The sequence below is a fragment of the Periplaneta americana genome, chromosome 1 (assembly GCF_040183065.1).
Source record: "Periplaneta americana isolate PAMFEO1 chromosome 1, P.americana_PAMFEO1_priV1, whole genome shotgun sequence".
NCBI lineage: Eukaryota > Metazoa > Arthropoda > Insecta > Blattodea > Blattidae > Periplaneta > Periplaneta americana.
The window spans coordinates 125,264,554-125,279,896 of NC_091117.1; the positions used below are offsets into that span (position 1 = coordinate 125,264,554).

The 15,343-nt window shown below is 34.8% G+C and overlaps 1 protein-coding gene across 2 annotated transcripts in view; it reads right to left on the minus strand.

Annotated features, from left to right (window-relative positions):
* LOC138700465 (glycine receptor subunit beta-type 4-like) overlaps positions 1 to 15,343 on the minus strand; it is a 94,417-nt gene that overhangs the window by 34,457 nt on the left and 44,617 nt on the right. The window contains exons 1-2 of one of the 2 annotated variants that reach the window (XM_069827082.1): positions 11,038 to 11,110; positions 1,285 to 1,487 (exon numbers count right to left, since the gene is read on the minus strand). In XM_069827082.1, coding sequence (XP_069683183.1) covers positions 1,285 to 1,487; positions 11,038 to 11,094 — 260 coding nt within the window. In that variant the 5' untranslated portion in view covers positions 11,095 to 11,110. Of the gene's footprint in view, positions 1 to 1,284; positions 1,488 to 11,037; positions 11,111 to 15,343 lie in introns of those variants that run through there. The other variant, XM_069827078.1, reaches the window with a different exon arrangement.

Below are 15,343 nucleotides of genomic sequence, written 5' to 3' on the forward strand. Positions count from 1 at the left end.
AAAATCATCATATGGCCTGTCGTCTGGCTACACAGCTTTAATGTTGTTCTATGACATGATTGTAAATAGCCCCCCCCCTCCAACCATATTCCTGGTGCGCCCCTGCGTAAATCAATATTATACGTTTTATATAAATCATATAACTTATTGAAATGTAATATAACGGCTTAATTGTTTGTAAAAGAGCTATTTATTCCATTTTACTTGAGCTCCAGATTGCATTGATTGCATGGACAGAAGTTACAAATTTGTCAAACAGCTTTAAACTTTATTCATTTTCCTGTTTGTGTATTTATCTATTACTTTCTGTCGGAGTCACTTCAATCATTCAGCAGCACCTTCTTTTAAGGGCTTAGGTACAGCTTACAGCAGTAAAATTTTGGAAATATTCAACATTTTTCCCTCCATTACTGTATTTAATAAATAATTAAAATTAGTATGTGTAAAACACTGTCCTTCTGCTGTTTGAAAAAAATATTTTTACGATTAAAAAATTATTTACATTTTTTTTTTTTTCAAAATTCAGTTCACTGTGCAGTGATGAAGCATTTCCCACATAATTCAAAACGTATCCAACATTCTGGGATTAAATTTTTTTATGCATGTCATATCTACAACATGATGCAAGATCACTTCTCTACCTTTGATAGCTTGTCTGATAAAAAATAAATTCATTTAAAAATGGTCAAATATCAGTATTTTCTTCTAACACAAAATAAAAAAAATATTTTTTATTAGAAATGTAATTGAAAGAGCATGATATTGTAAGCATGAGCTTCAACAATAAAATAAAAAAGAGAGAGAACATGAGTTATGAGGGAAATGCTTCATCACTGCACAATGAACTGCCACCCTTTTGAATTTTGAAAAAAAAAAAAAAATATATATATATATATATATATATATATATATATTTTTTTTTTTTAATCGTAAAAATATTTTCTTTCATATAGCAGAAGGATAGTGTTTTACACATACCAATTTTCATTATTGTATAAGATACAGTAATGGAGGAAACAAATGTTGAATATTTCCAAAAAATTTACTGCTATGAGCTGTATCTAACCCCTTAACAGTGCAATGATGTAACTGTAAATTAAAAAATTGTAAAGTATTTTATAGAATAACTCTTCTCGGGTTCTCAGCCCCGAAAAGAGTTATTCTACATCAAACGCCGGGAAAGCCTCAAGTCATACAAAGTATTTTATGTTTTTCATTATTAACAAACATTACAATTCATTAAAGTATTGTGATATCGTAAGCATAAATTTGAGTCATACCAACCTTTCACTGTACAGTACTTTTCCGTCAAGGAAACCACGCCAGAACTGTGTAGCGTCGTCAGGATCTCTTAAAACAATTCCTTGAGTGAATGTTAGCTTTGGTGTCCAAATTGCACCAGCAACAGCCATCTTTCTTGTGTTGCTATCTGGAGATAGACGATGGTCAATCCATCGATGATGTAATGTCAGATCATATTCAACTTCCTGCATTTAGAATTGAGTAATAAGTTTCAGAAAAAAAAAAAAAACAGAAGATTTAAAATAGAAGTGAGTGAAACAGAGAGGGGAAAGAAGAATAAGGAAGATTACGATAGAAAGAAATGGGAGACATTTGTAACGGTATGTGTGAGTGTTTTATTTCTTTGTAAGTCCGACAGGATGCGTATTTAACAACTTAATTTTTCGATATGACCATCTGATCGGTTGTTCGATTTTACGCGCATGCGTGATCTTGGCCTAGCCCAGGTGGGTAAGTTGGAGAATGGAGAAGGTAGTTGCTACTCGGAGCTCAGAACAGCGGTCGGAACGGAGGTCTTTCCCTTCTCCACCGCCTGCCATGTAAGGTACTGGTTTTCCAGAGCATTGGGTGCACATTAAACTACGGAAAATTTGGCTTAATATATTTGGTTGGGGGGGGGGTAATTAAATCAAAATTCTAAATTACCTATTTTCCTACATTGCCGTGACTTTTAGATCCAGGCCCTGAAATGAGCGCATCGGAAAATTATAAATATTTGCAGTTATAAGAAGTTATCTTGTGAGATTACCCAAGATATTAATTATTGCCTGAGTGGTGAGGATAGTACTTGTGCATTGAGACTTCTCTGAATTTGAGAGGAGTAGGTACTTGAACTTGAATGTGGTTGTATTAAAGACCTTTAATTATGAAGTTGGATGTTGTTTTTTATTTAAATACTGGTGTAACTAGATTTTAAGACAGCTGTTCAATAAATATGAAGCATATTGCTATTAATTATAATGTTAGAACCTTTCCCTTCCTTAATACAAATGAATGAATTTAAAATTGATTATTATGAGATTTGCGAGATTTATATTGTTGGAGTTTTTCTTGTTACTGAAGCATCTAGAAATATAAAGTAGTTTGGCATTTTATTATCTTAGTCCTAGTTTATTTCCACTATCTTGATACACTGCACGTCCTTCGGATTTTTTCCTGATGATGATTCTATATACGCACGTTTCATATTTTTTACCTTTCCCCTGTCGTCTCATACTGTAATAATTAGGGATGGACGTTTAGACACCTAACCTATGTAATTAACTACGTCGCGTATTATATAGGAACATCATTTTAGTTTTACTTAAATTTTTATTGTACCTGTGTTTTTGAATGTATTTCACTCGCACTCCTTCTAATAGCAAACTTCCACACACAACCAAAGTCGCAAATGCAGTTAAAGTCGTCTTATGGTCATAGTAAACAGTACAGAGTGAGTGAGTGTAATATGTTCCAGAAATATGATTGCGTTTTTCAGTGAAGAAAGAGCATTCATTCACTATTGAATCATATTTTCGCACAGCCTTTATCGAAATGAACGACCACTATTTTCAATAATTAGTTTAAATATCCATATTTTGATTATTTTTAAAATTTAAATGCACTGTAAATATGCTAATATGTGTAGACAGTATACTATACATTGCATAATAAATACGTCTGATTGGATAGTTCAGTTAGTAAATAAAAACACTACGGTAACTGTTAATACTGTAGGCCTATTGTATTTTGATTAAATAAAAACCCGACGAAAATGATCAAACTAAACATTTCTAACTAACATTTCCTAGTTTACGTAAATGGATGCATCACTTTTCTTTCCTCCTATACTTAGTAAAGTTATTTGTATTGTATTTTACACTATTGTCGTCAAACTTCGGTTGTGGAAAGGGGTAGCAAGCAGTGTTTCCAGTTCTCAATCGTTAATCCAAAGGTATAGTCAGGTTAATATTGGAAATGTTAGTAAAAACAAAATGATGTCTCTGTACAAGTCGTGTTGTTTACATCAACTCAGAGTAGTACAAGGACTTCTACAGAGCACTGCTGCTCTTGAATCAAAACATTTCTCGGTAAACATTTCTCGGCATAATCAGGTGACTAAAACAAGTGGGGTATAACACACTTTTACGAAAACGACTTACTTCATTCTCTTCTTTGTAGAAAATGGTGATACATTCTAAATAATAATGGTGTACTTTAAGTGTCACTAATTTTGTTGCACTGTACAACTGTGTACATTAGTATCCTGTCAAATATAAACCTGTTTCGATTGTCATTCCAACAAGAAAATGTTCATTCATTCATAGTGTTCTGCCTAAGGGCAAGTCTCTCACTGCAAACCCCACACGATATTATTGTTGTGAATTTGAAATATTTTTTATTTATTATAATATTGCGCCTGTTCATTATTTAGTTCATATTGCACTTCACAGAATTTCGAATAAACAGGATTATTTTCAAGATTACTCTTCAGTTTTAGTTTAACACTTTTATTGTTACCAACAGCTGATCGTATAGAATTTAAAGTAATTTCATAACACAAGGGTAAATATTGTGTACGCATGGTTGTTGGAGTCATGAATTTTCTATACATATAGGCCTACTTTTCAATGAAGTGTTTAAAATGTGGATTCTCAAATTTATGAAACGGAATATTAGTACATATCAGCATCAGACACAAGTCATAATAAAAAGTGAAATGATCCGAAATCAAATCACTAAACAATTCCAGATGTTCGAAGTGTCTTCTAGAGTCACAATGTTTTTTGTAAATCATGACGCTTATTAAATTATGTCTAATTTATATATGTTACACCGTACTATATATCGTCCTTGACTGAAAAATAGTCAACTCCGAACTCTTTTATAAGCACAGGCAAAGTTGCAGATTTTAATACATCTTCACAGTACCTTTGCTAAATCACAACTGAACTCCTGACGAAAGGTTTACTTTTAAACAGAAAATACGCGTGCTGTGCCAAAATAACTATTAAGTTATAATGGAGTAAACAATACAAAACCCGCACCCATTAAACTTCGAATGAACCAAAGACGTTATATAGCATACCTGCACAAACAGCGCTCAACGAGCGCGCGCGCTCCTTCGGAGCGGGAGAGCTGTGTTTACCGCTCGCCGAAACGGAAAGGAAGATACGTCAGAATGACATACACTTGCTATAGGTAGAGGAGAGGAAACGACCACTCAGTTATCTAGTGAAGTGGAGTGTGTAGGCCTATTCTCAGTAACTGTTTCACGTTGCTTACCTACTGCTACAGTACAGTATGTAGGAATCTAAAAGACGGAACATAACATGTAACATTTAACGATTTACAGCTCGAACCTATTGATCTTCAATGTGACCTAAGGGCTAAAGATCGTTTGAATAATACTACTAGCCTGGTTGAGTTTGACAAGACTAAACATTAGCAATAATATCCACTACTACACAGGCTGGCTATGAAAATAATTGCTATGTTTGGCTTAACATTTATATTTGTGAGCAACTGTTTTCTATAATCAACTTTAATAAAGGCAGATATCGAACATCTGTAACTGATGTTTCATTACGATCAGTAGGCTACTGTTCCTTTCAGCTGCCAACAGCATAAAACCCCGTTTTGATGTAGGTTACTGATAAATAAAAATATAACAAGATGATATTGTACATTTAAGTAGCTATAGAATTTCTATTATTTCTGTAAAATAAATATTTCTTTATTAATTAATAGACTAATAGTGCAAGATAGTTTTGCAAACACTGAACGGGAATTCATTTCATAAACACTCTTACTAGTACTGTATTTCATTTTGTGTATATTTTGTACGAGATCACCCCTTCTTCCAGCCCATCCTTATACAGAGCGCAGCTAATATCTGCATTCCGCTCATGAGCTGTGAGCCGGCTCGGAGAGCGCAAACCTTGTGCAGGTCTGTTAAGCCTGGTTCAGACGGTGCGTGTTTCTGTGATGGATTCCAAGGTGGCTAGCAGGCTGGGTGCCGTGGTGGCTACGGTGCTGGGTTCCGTGGTGGCTGCGGTGATGGTTTTCGTTCACACGGAGCGAGCTGCCTTGCATGCTGGATCCAAAGAGTTTGAAGTATTACAAAATCTCTTTGGCTGGATCCCAGTTTGGAAGTTGGAGATGCTGGCGCGGTACGATTTGTAAACATCAAATATGGAAGCTGTATGTGAAGCAAAGAGTTTGTAATATGTAAGTATTACAAACTCTTTGATGTGAAGCTGTCCGAAGAAGACGTTTAGCAGCCTTTGCTGTTTTGCTAGCTTTGAACGCTGAGGAGACGGATCAAATTAAAAAGAGTAGAATGTGGAGTCGAAAATGGTTACTACGTAGAAATACGGGCCAAGATGTCTTAACAATGCTGTTTGTATAGCATATAAACATGTTTCTTCTCTGTAAGCCTCAATTAAAGTTCTAACTTAGTCTTTGGTCCAACCGTGGGAATTCATAATCAAAATTTTCGACTTGCTCTCTTAAGGGGAGAGGATGGTATTTTTCAAAACTTTTTTTCCTATTTGGTGTAAATTATTAATTTTTTGTATGTAGAGAGCTCATAGCTGTGGCAACTCAACCAATTAAAAATATTTTGAAAAAAAAAATGATTTGGGGGCCCAAATTTGAAAAAAAAATATATATATACCCAATGCAGGATTGTACTAAAACCGATATATCTAAACCGTTTTCAAAGATAGATTCAAACAGTTTTTGCAATGTATTTGCAAAAGTATGTTCTACAAACTGTCTGTAACAGAATTTTGATATTAGTCCCTATGTTGGTAAAATAAACAATTAAAATTTAATAACAATTTTATGATTTCCTTTCTTGCAAACAAACGCACGTATTTTTTAAATGAAATCAATTAACAAAATTCTGTTACAGAGAAAAGTTTCCTAATAGTCTAAGGAATGTGTGTTCTAAATATCATGCATGTATCTTTAATAGTTCAGAAATTATATTCATTTTGTCTGGCAATGTAGCAAAAAAAAAATGAAGTTACTGGAAACCAATAAACGCGAGCGTGTGATTTAAAAATCCATAGCGCAGGAAGTTTAAAAATGACCTCTCAACATCCGATAAGGGCACAAATACCCACAAAATGTTATGCAATGTATTCCACACATATCATAGGGTATTTTAAAGAAAAAAAAAAACAATTTTTTGAAAATTTAATTTACCGGAAACAACAATAAAAGTGGGCGAGTGATTTAAAAATCCATAATGCAGGAAGTTTAAAAATGGCGATCCACACATATCACAGAGTATTTTAAAGATTTTTTTTTTGAAAATTTAGCAATTTTTCATAAAAAATTCCGTCCTCTCCCCTTAAAATAGTAGCTTCTGCAACTTTCCCGAGGTTGACCCACACTGTTGTTTTCTCGCTCCCAAGGTCCCAGAACAATCTAGATAACACTCGTGATAAATAAGAAACTAACCATAAGTGGAAAACAACTAAAATTCTACATTAACAATAGTAGATGTTACAACAAAGCAATTAAAAAAGAAGTTCAAAACAACTAAAGTTCTATATTTGATTATTCTATCCTTAGAAATTAAGAAATACATAAATAAAAAAGATTTAGTTGGAGAACAACTATTTTGGTAACACTGAACCAGCACAGAAGCACGCAGGAAAAATAGCAAGGAACCTACCCTCGAAATCCAGCAAGCTAGCCATCCACGGAGCCACCAGAGCGCATTATTAACGGTGAGTGACCACGCAGGCGACCCATCCGCGCAGCCACCTTGGAATCCATCACAGAAACACGTACCGTCTGAACCGGGCTTTATATACGGCCGTGTCCACCATTCTCGATCATCTAGCCCGTTTATCAGCAATCACGGAAACATGGTTAATTCTTGACAATGATCAAGTTACAGATGCGGTGCACCGACATTTTCCCTCGATCAACTCAGTACCGTCAGCTGACGGTACGCTCGCTTGAGAAGAATCATCTGAGCGCTAGGTTACCGCGTATAAAACAGCGAACGAACGCACTCTGTCAATTATCGCTTGTTTTTGTTTGTCGGACTGCTTTCAAACATCCTCGCAGTTTTCAAATAACAAGTTTCAATAATCATGGAAGAAAAAAAGAAAAGAGCACCGAACTTCTCACAGTTCGAAGTGGGAATTCCTTTAGAACTCGTCAGCAATTATGCATCCATATTACAGAATAAAAGTACTGATGGAAGTTCTCTAAGAGAAAAGCAGGCTACCTGGTTGGATTTAACCTCACAATTCGTATGAGTTATACGTGTTAAATAATTCCACATAATTTGTAACGTAATTTATACTGTGGCTATTTCATATTATTGATAATAATTGGGAAAATTTCAGTATACGGATACCTCACTGACAATTATCTTGAAATAGGCTACTAAAAAGAGCAGATTTGTATGTGTTTGTCGAATGCTCATCATCTTGCTTACGAAAAGACACATTTCAGTGCCAAGAATTTATTTGGGAAAATTTCAGTATATGGATACCTCGCTAACAATTATTTAAAAAAAAAAAAAAAAAAAAAAAAAAAAAAAAAAAAAAAAGCAATTCGTCTGTGTATGTCGAATACGCACCATCATGCCAATTTATTTTGTGTGCACAAGGTTGGAATTTTGGAGTAAGAGGGAAAGGAAAGTATCCTTGTTCCAGTGGCGGCTCTACAATAAGAACTGCAGAGCTGCAGAACCGCCATTTAAATGTACCTGTAAAATTAAAAATGGAAAATGTGTTTTTATGTAATCTAGTTCAGTGTTTCATTTATTTTTCCATTTCATTCTCCTTCGATTCGAGATTTTACTGTCTGTAGGAGCCTTGAACTGCTGGAGAATTTTATCTGTAGTGTACTTTTCGGATCTGTGCTCGGCAGTTCCTGAAGCTCAACGTAGGGTTGTCGGCAGCAGAAAACTGGTTTTCTTCACCGTCCCATAAGACTGCATTAGAGCTGCAACCGAAGCAGATCTGTTCGAGTATACAAAAGAACCGTCAACACCATCATCTCTTTATGACCTGCGTTAGAACACAGGTTTCTAGACTACTGTATATCATTACAGTTCCAGTGTATTATAGTACTGTGGGTGGTGTGATGATTAGTCAGTGTGTCTAAGAAAATATTTTATATTAAAAATGAATGAAATGAAAATCTAATCGACCAAGCCTTTTCGAAATTAAAAGAGAAATTGCACGTTAACTTAAGAAATTAGGACATCCTACACCAAATTTAAATTTGGAAATTTCTGGAAAAAGTCCAAGAAATCATGTAGTCTACTAGTCATTTTAATACCGAAATGTGTTATGGAAACAATTGGTTTTTTGCTGCGATCATGAAAACGCTTTCTCCCCCACCCGTGTATTCTGTTTAGAGGAGAAAATACATGGACAAACACCGGAGTGAAGGATTTAGTTAATTTGACTTAAAAAACTATAAGAGCATGAAAATTCGAAAACTCATTTCAAGTCAAACAGATTTGTCACTGTTAACGATATTAAAATATTCTAACACAGCTTGATTCAGCGTATTGGATTAACATTCAGAAACAAGAAGGAAATGTTTCTAAAAAGAGATATGGTCTATCTAAAATAATTAACTGTGTGAAATTCTGTGCCGCATTTGAATTAGCGATTCGAGGACTTGCTGAATCAGGAGATTCAACAAACCGCGGTATATTTCGGGGTTTGACTGATTTTACTTCACATTTAGATTAAACTTCCAAAGATCATTTATAGGGCTCGTCACAATTGAAAGGAACTACGAAAACAATTCAAAATTAATTGCTGGATAGCAATAAAATTATTGGAAATTTCTCTTCACTGCCACCAAGACATGACGCTTTCAGACATGACGTTTGGTGCAAACTAGCTTAATGGAATTTAGGCTTAACGGAAGTTCAGTCATAATTGAACCACATGAATTAATTGTGCTGGTTAATGGCGGGGCTAACGTAATGAGTGGGAAACACGGAGAATTTGTATTGTGTTCCACAACATATTTCTTGCCAAGGAATTAAATTTAATAATGCAACAAACATGTTCACAAACTGGTCAAGTTACGATACTTTATTGCAAATCTGTAGGAACTCCCAGCTCTCTGTTTTATAATTCCGTCTGCCGGTACGGGTGTAGGCTAGAAAAGTTGACGTAAAGAAATTCGGTAGGAGTTAAAAGCGTTCGAACGATAAAAAGTTCCTGATGGTTGTTCATTCAGGCATCAACATGAGGGGCATATCTCCACTAGGTGACTAGTTGTGCCAGGTGGGAGAGGTGTAGCGCACGGGGTGGGCAGGGCGCACGGATTGTTGGAGTACAACTTCGAGAAGGGACTGTAATTACACGCGTTATCCGATTTAAATGCAATAAACAGCATGCGTTTGCTAAATACACTATTTTTCATGCAGAACTGCCAACCTTTATAACCGCGGGCCGCTACTGCCTTGTTCTGAAATTTATCCATTTATTTTGTGTTCACAAGGTTGGAATTTTGGAGTAACAGGGGAAAGGAAGATATCCGTGTAATTTCTTTTAATTCAATCGTAAATAGCCTAATTCTCCAAAACGCCATGTAGGTCCTAATAGTTTTAAACGGCAAATCTATAGATAATAAGTGATAATCTCGCATTCTACAAAATGGTCATTTAGTTTTGCTATATTATTACCGGCATAGAATAACTGCTTTATTATTATGTTAACAAAATTGGACAATTAGGCCTAAATAATATTTTGTCCTCAAGTAAGTCCCGATCTTCCAAAGCAGAAACATATATAAAACATTAGTCTATTTTGAGAAAAAAGAACATTTTTATTATTCATCTACAAACTTACTCTTTCTACAATAACACCAATTCTGTTATTTCCGCAGTAATTTGCGTGTTCAAGATACATAATTTCATCTTCAATTCCATCAAGTACGTCAAATCGTGCCGCCGTTTTGGTTTTCTCGACTTGACCATGTTCAATTCAAGATAATCGGTCCCACACCCGTGATCAAATTTGATCATCAACTCGCTTGTTTAACTTTGATCGAGATTGATACTCCGCAAATTGGCGTTGAAGATGGTCAAGTGCCGACTTAACCATGGTCAAATTTTAATCGAGAATGGTGCACAAGGGCAATAGTATACGAATGAACAGAGATGCCTTCACTTGACGTCCTTCATTTTGCATAAGAACTTGAAAGACAACAATAAAATAAACTACTGACGTCATCCTATATCCTGTGTTCCTTAAACCTGTAGTCGTGTCTAGGCAATGTTTTGATGTATCAATTTCGTTCTCTAGTAGTAACCGTCACTTCAATACAGTAGGCCTACTCTCCTTTTCTCACTTTCATTCTCAACACTCATTGCCGTCTTCTTTTTTGCCTCATCCTACGACGGTTGATCAACAGCAAAAGTAGCAGGAGCAGAACAAATAAGAGGACTACAAAAAGAGAATCAATGGCTTTCCCAAAACACGCTATGGAATGTTTCATATACAACAATTTTTATCTCGAAAAGGAATCAAAAAGGAACAAAATTGTATTAAAGTTTTTTGCTCAAAAAATAATCCCCTAAAATTAAGAACATTACTTACGGTTCATTCTGTATATACACTACTAATAATAAAGCATCCCAATTAATTATTCTACAGTATATACATATAATATATACATGGTGCGTTTTAAGTCCACCGACAAATTTCAGGGAGTGATTTCTGACTGAAAATGGAGCACAAACGTTCATATCACCTTGTGTCCGGAAATGCATAGTTTCCACGGTAGATGGCATTGATGACATTCTCTCATAATTTGCAGTGTGCGTTTTGTGACGAGACGATAAAAGTCACCCTCGGCTCTCTTTTTGCGCATGCGCCATCGGTGTAGTATTTCCGCTTCCGGTGTGATGCTGGGCCTCGTTGTACAAGGCTTTTTAACTTTACCCAGGTTGCATCAGTATATATTGACCAATCAGAACGCAGTCCCCGTGTGACGTATGACGATTCCTGGCACATGGCGACTATCATTTGATAATATTGTGTTGTGCCGAGAAATGTTGAAATAAATTGAAAACAATGCAAAATATCACCCGTGAAACGTTAAAATACATATATAATATATAGAAAATACTTACATATTATGAATTTGTGTTGTTCACTGTTTATTTTTGAATTGATAGTGGTAATGGCCAACATCTGTATCTGCAGGACGTTTTCGTGTTTTCCCAATTTTATTCTTGTTTTACCTCATTTAATTCACGAGTCAGAGTTTTACGTTGGTTTCACCATGATGTAATGGCATAACCATGTTCTGCCTATATTGCGTGTGAGCGTGTGCAATTTTATTATGAAGCTGCGGAAATTTATTTTTTTAGTTTAAAGACAACATAACCTATAGGCATAACACAAATACGATGTATGTAGTGATCAGCTCGTGTGATAGTTCAGGAAACCCTGAAATTAAATTTAAAGTAGTGCAAATTATAACGTGTGATATTTATACGTAGTTATAAAATACTTACGAGTGCATACGTATGTTTGCTCTGTCTAGTTTTCACTGTGGCTTCGAAAATATCCGTAGGAATATCTTTGATGCAGGCCTATAGGAATATATTCAGCTGTCCTTTTTAGTATATTTTTGCCAACCTGAAATTCAGTGATATCATGAAATTCAAGAAAGTGATCTTCAATTTATAATGTTGTAATATAATATGAACATTAATTTTTCAAACGGTTTCTTCTACTCTGTCGTACAAAAATGCTTGTTTAACCACCATAGTACTTAAAAATAATAATACATTAAAATGGCATACAAGTGAATTACTTACTTGTTAATTAATTATTTTCTTGTACTTTTTATTCATCTGTCTCGCTTCTGCATTATCCTGCACTCCTAACCTCTTCCTCTTGTGTGCTTCAGTTTTGGAATTTAGATACTTTATCCTCACGAAAAATATAGTTTTCACAGCTGCTTCAAGTACCTCTGAAGGGATATGTTGTAGGCCTACACTTGAAGCTACGAAGTCTGTGGTCCTTTTTAAAACATTTTTCCCCCGTTGAACATTGTCTTTATGGAATAATGTGAATGAGGACACAATATTTTTGAATTCTTGTAGCCAGGTTTCAGAAGGTGAAGTAAGGCCTCCGTATGAAAGATGTCTAACCCAGGATGGAACTGTGTAGTTATGTTCTGTGTGAATTTTGTGCGTGAAGTTTCCCAGATACGGATATTTATCTTTAAACTTCTTGGCCATGTAACCTGCAATATATTTCAAACCATCCTCTTCACTTTGTTGTACAATTTCAGCATGGGAAATTTGTTCATTTTCAAGATCTTTAATGTGTAGTTCAGCAGGCAGACAGCTTGATTCAGGTATGGTTATTTGAGCTTTGTTTAGAGCTTTCGCTACTATAAATTCATCCTGGTCAGCATCAGTTGTATTTGTTTGCCTCTGAATAACTCCAGGGTTCTTACCTAAGATAATCATTCTTATTCTGTATATACAGTCCAATGGAGAAGGATGATCATGTAGTCCACCTCGAGTCCGGATTTGAGAAAAGAAATTTCCTACCAGATCTTGGTTTAGTCTGTGTGTTAAAATGTATTTGATGTTGTGCTTTTCAACCATATCTTGAAACAAGAGGCGAAGGGATTTAATGGAAACAATTACAGCTTTCTGAAAGGCCTGTAAACTATTTTTTCCAGTGCAGAGTGAGGTGGTCATGACTGTTTCCATTTTATTTAAAATTATATTTTGCTGCTCTAGATATTTTCCATAGGGCATTTTAGTTGGAACTGAATGGTTAGGGGTATAAGAATTAAATATGTCATACCATTCATTTACCAGTTCTATGAAGGCTCCTGTTACTTCAGCTAACTTTTTGTCAGGTCCAGGTTTGTAATGTTTCAAAGCAGTGGCTGTAGTGTGAGAGAGTAACTGTGCAGCTAACAGAACATTTTGCCTTTTAGTTTTTTCACATTTCACATGGCTGGCACTTAATTTGTGGCATGAAGTTATTTCTGTGGCAGTACTTTTGATCAATTCTTCCACAGGAACACTACTGATTTGTTCTCCACTTTCCAAAGTAAATCCGTTGTCTAGCAACCAGTTACGAATCAACTTTAAAAGATGGGGGGCATCAGCAAAAAAGTAGATGGGTTCCTGTGAGACGGGATGCTTGTAGATTGTATTCTGAATTGATATTGACAGCTCCCTCCAGAGACCCATATTCCCTCCACCACAGTCACTAACACAGGCAACTACTTTATAGCCAATATTATTTAATTTAATGATAATATCATCCAGTATGACCTGAGTGATTTTGCAATCAAAGCCAATATATATTGCCTGCTTCCATTTCGCAAAAAGTCCTCTAGCCATTACAATCTGGAGATAAGAATGAGGTCCCACAACTTCATCCTCTTTCTGGTCATATTCGAGAGTACTGGCTATTTTCATTTCGTCATAGGATAGAACTGTTGTTTTTTCAAAATTATTCATATTCTGTCCTGCAACATCCATTATTTGTATGACATCAGGCAAAACACCTTGTCGCAGTGACAGATTTGAAGCCCACCTTTGAAGCGATGAAATTCCAGGTAAGGGAATATTCATTTTTTCTCTAAGGTATATGTAACACCTTTTACAAAGGTATCTAATAGTGAAAGCATTAGAAATGTCATCAGGTGACCATTTCACATGTTTTTTTTTTTTTTTTTGTTCATGATTATGTCTATTTGATTTTTACTAAAAACCCCTGACAGTACTTCCTGAATTTTGTGATTTAATGCAAGAACTTTCTTCTCATCCATTTCATCAGATATTTTTTTAATTTTTTTTTTTTCCAATTGGCTAATCTGTTTTTTATATCCTTCAACTTCATATCTACTTTGTAAACATTGCTCTTTGAGTTTCTTATTTTCCTCTAGAACTGTGTTATAATTTTTAAGTAGAATTTCATACCTCGCTTCTTCATTCTGTGGCTCAGGTTCTGGTACTGACTCACCCACTTCATTAATTTCAGCATCCTCTTCTAACATATTGTGAACAATAGTTTTTAGATTTCTCTTCTCCATTCTTATATTTCGAGGTGATACTGTCTTCTGAGACTGTTCTGGTGTTAAATTTAATGTTGGAACAGCTGAAAGTAACACAGAATTAATAATTATAATTAATAATAATAATAACAATGTCTATCATAATAAGAGTATAAAAAATCAGTCATGTGATAATTTATAGGCAGAGCTTGACAAACGGGACTTTATAATAAACAGGAATATTCAAAATTCATAAGTAGTAAAGGGAGAACACAAGTTATAGATAACTTTCTTCACAACAGACATAATACTTGATATATTTGTTTTTAATTTCTTTACACAAATTTTAAATGTAATTAAATTATTAGCCTTACCAGTTGGTTTTAAAGTCCTTGGTCTTTTTACTTGAATACCAAGTAAAGAAGCCCTGAAATCCAATTCAAAATCTTCTTTAAAATGTAGTGAGCATATTCTGCTGGTATCAGGGTTAAATTTATCTTGCCTTTTGCACGCTATTATCCATTGTTTCCTGATGTCTTCTCTTTTAGGTATACAAAAAAAAGAAACATTTTCACCTTTGCGTTTGTGGTAAAAGCTTTTGCAGATAGCAACAGCACATCTTTGGCCTGGCATGGCTGAAAATGGACTAGGACATTAGGAGGGAACAATACTATATATCATTATCGGTATTATTGTTATACATATTTTATTAAATACATGGTGTACAAAATTATTGAAATTTAAAAATAATTAATTTACTAATTTTTCCATAACATAACAGCGATAAAATAATAATGGTATTAGATTGAAATACTATAAATTAAAATCGCGCGGGAACGTAAGTTTAATGTTTCCAAACGAGCCGTAATTAATTTAACATTAGTTTAAGTCATTTATAACGCAGGACTTTAAGCAATTATTCAATATTTATAAGGTGAAAACATTTATGCTATTAAGCAATTCCTAAAGATCACTTAGAACACATTTAAATGCCGCTATACGCGGGAAACGTGTGACGTCA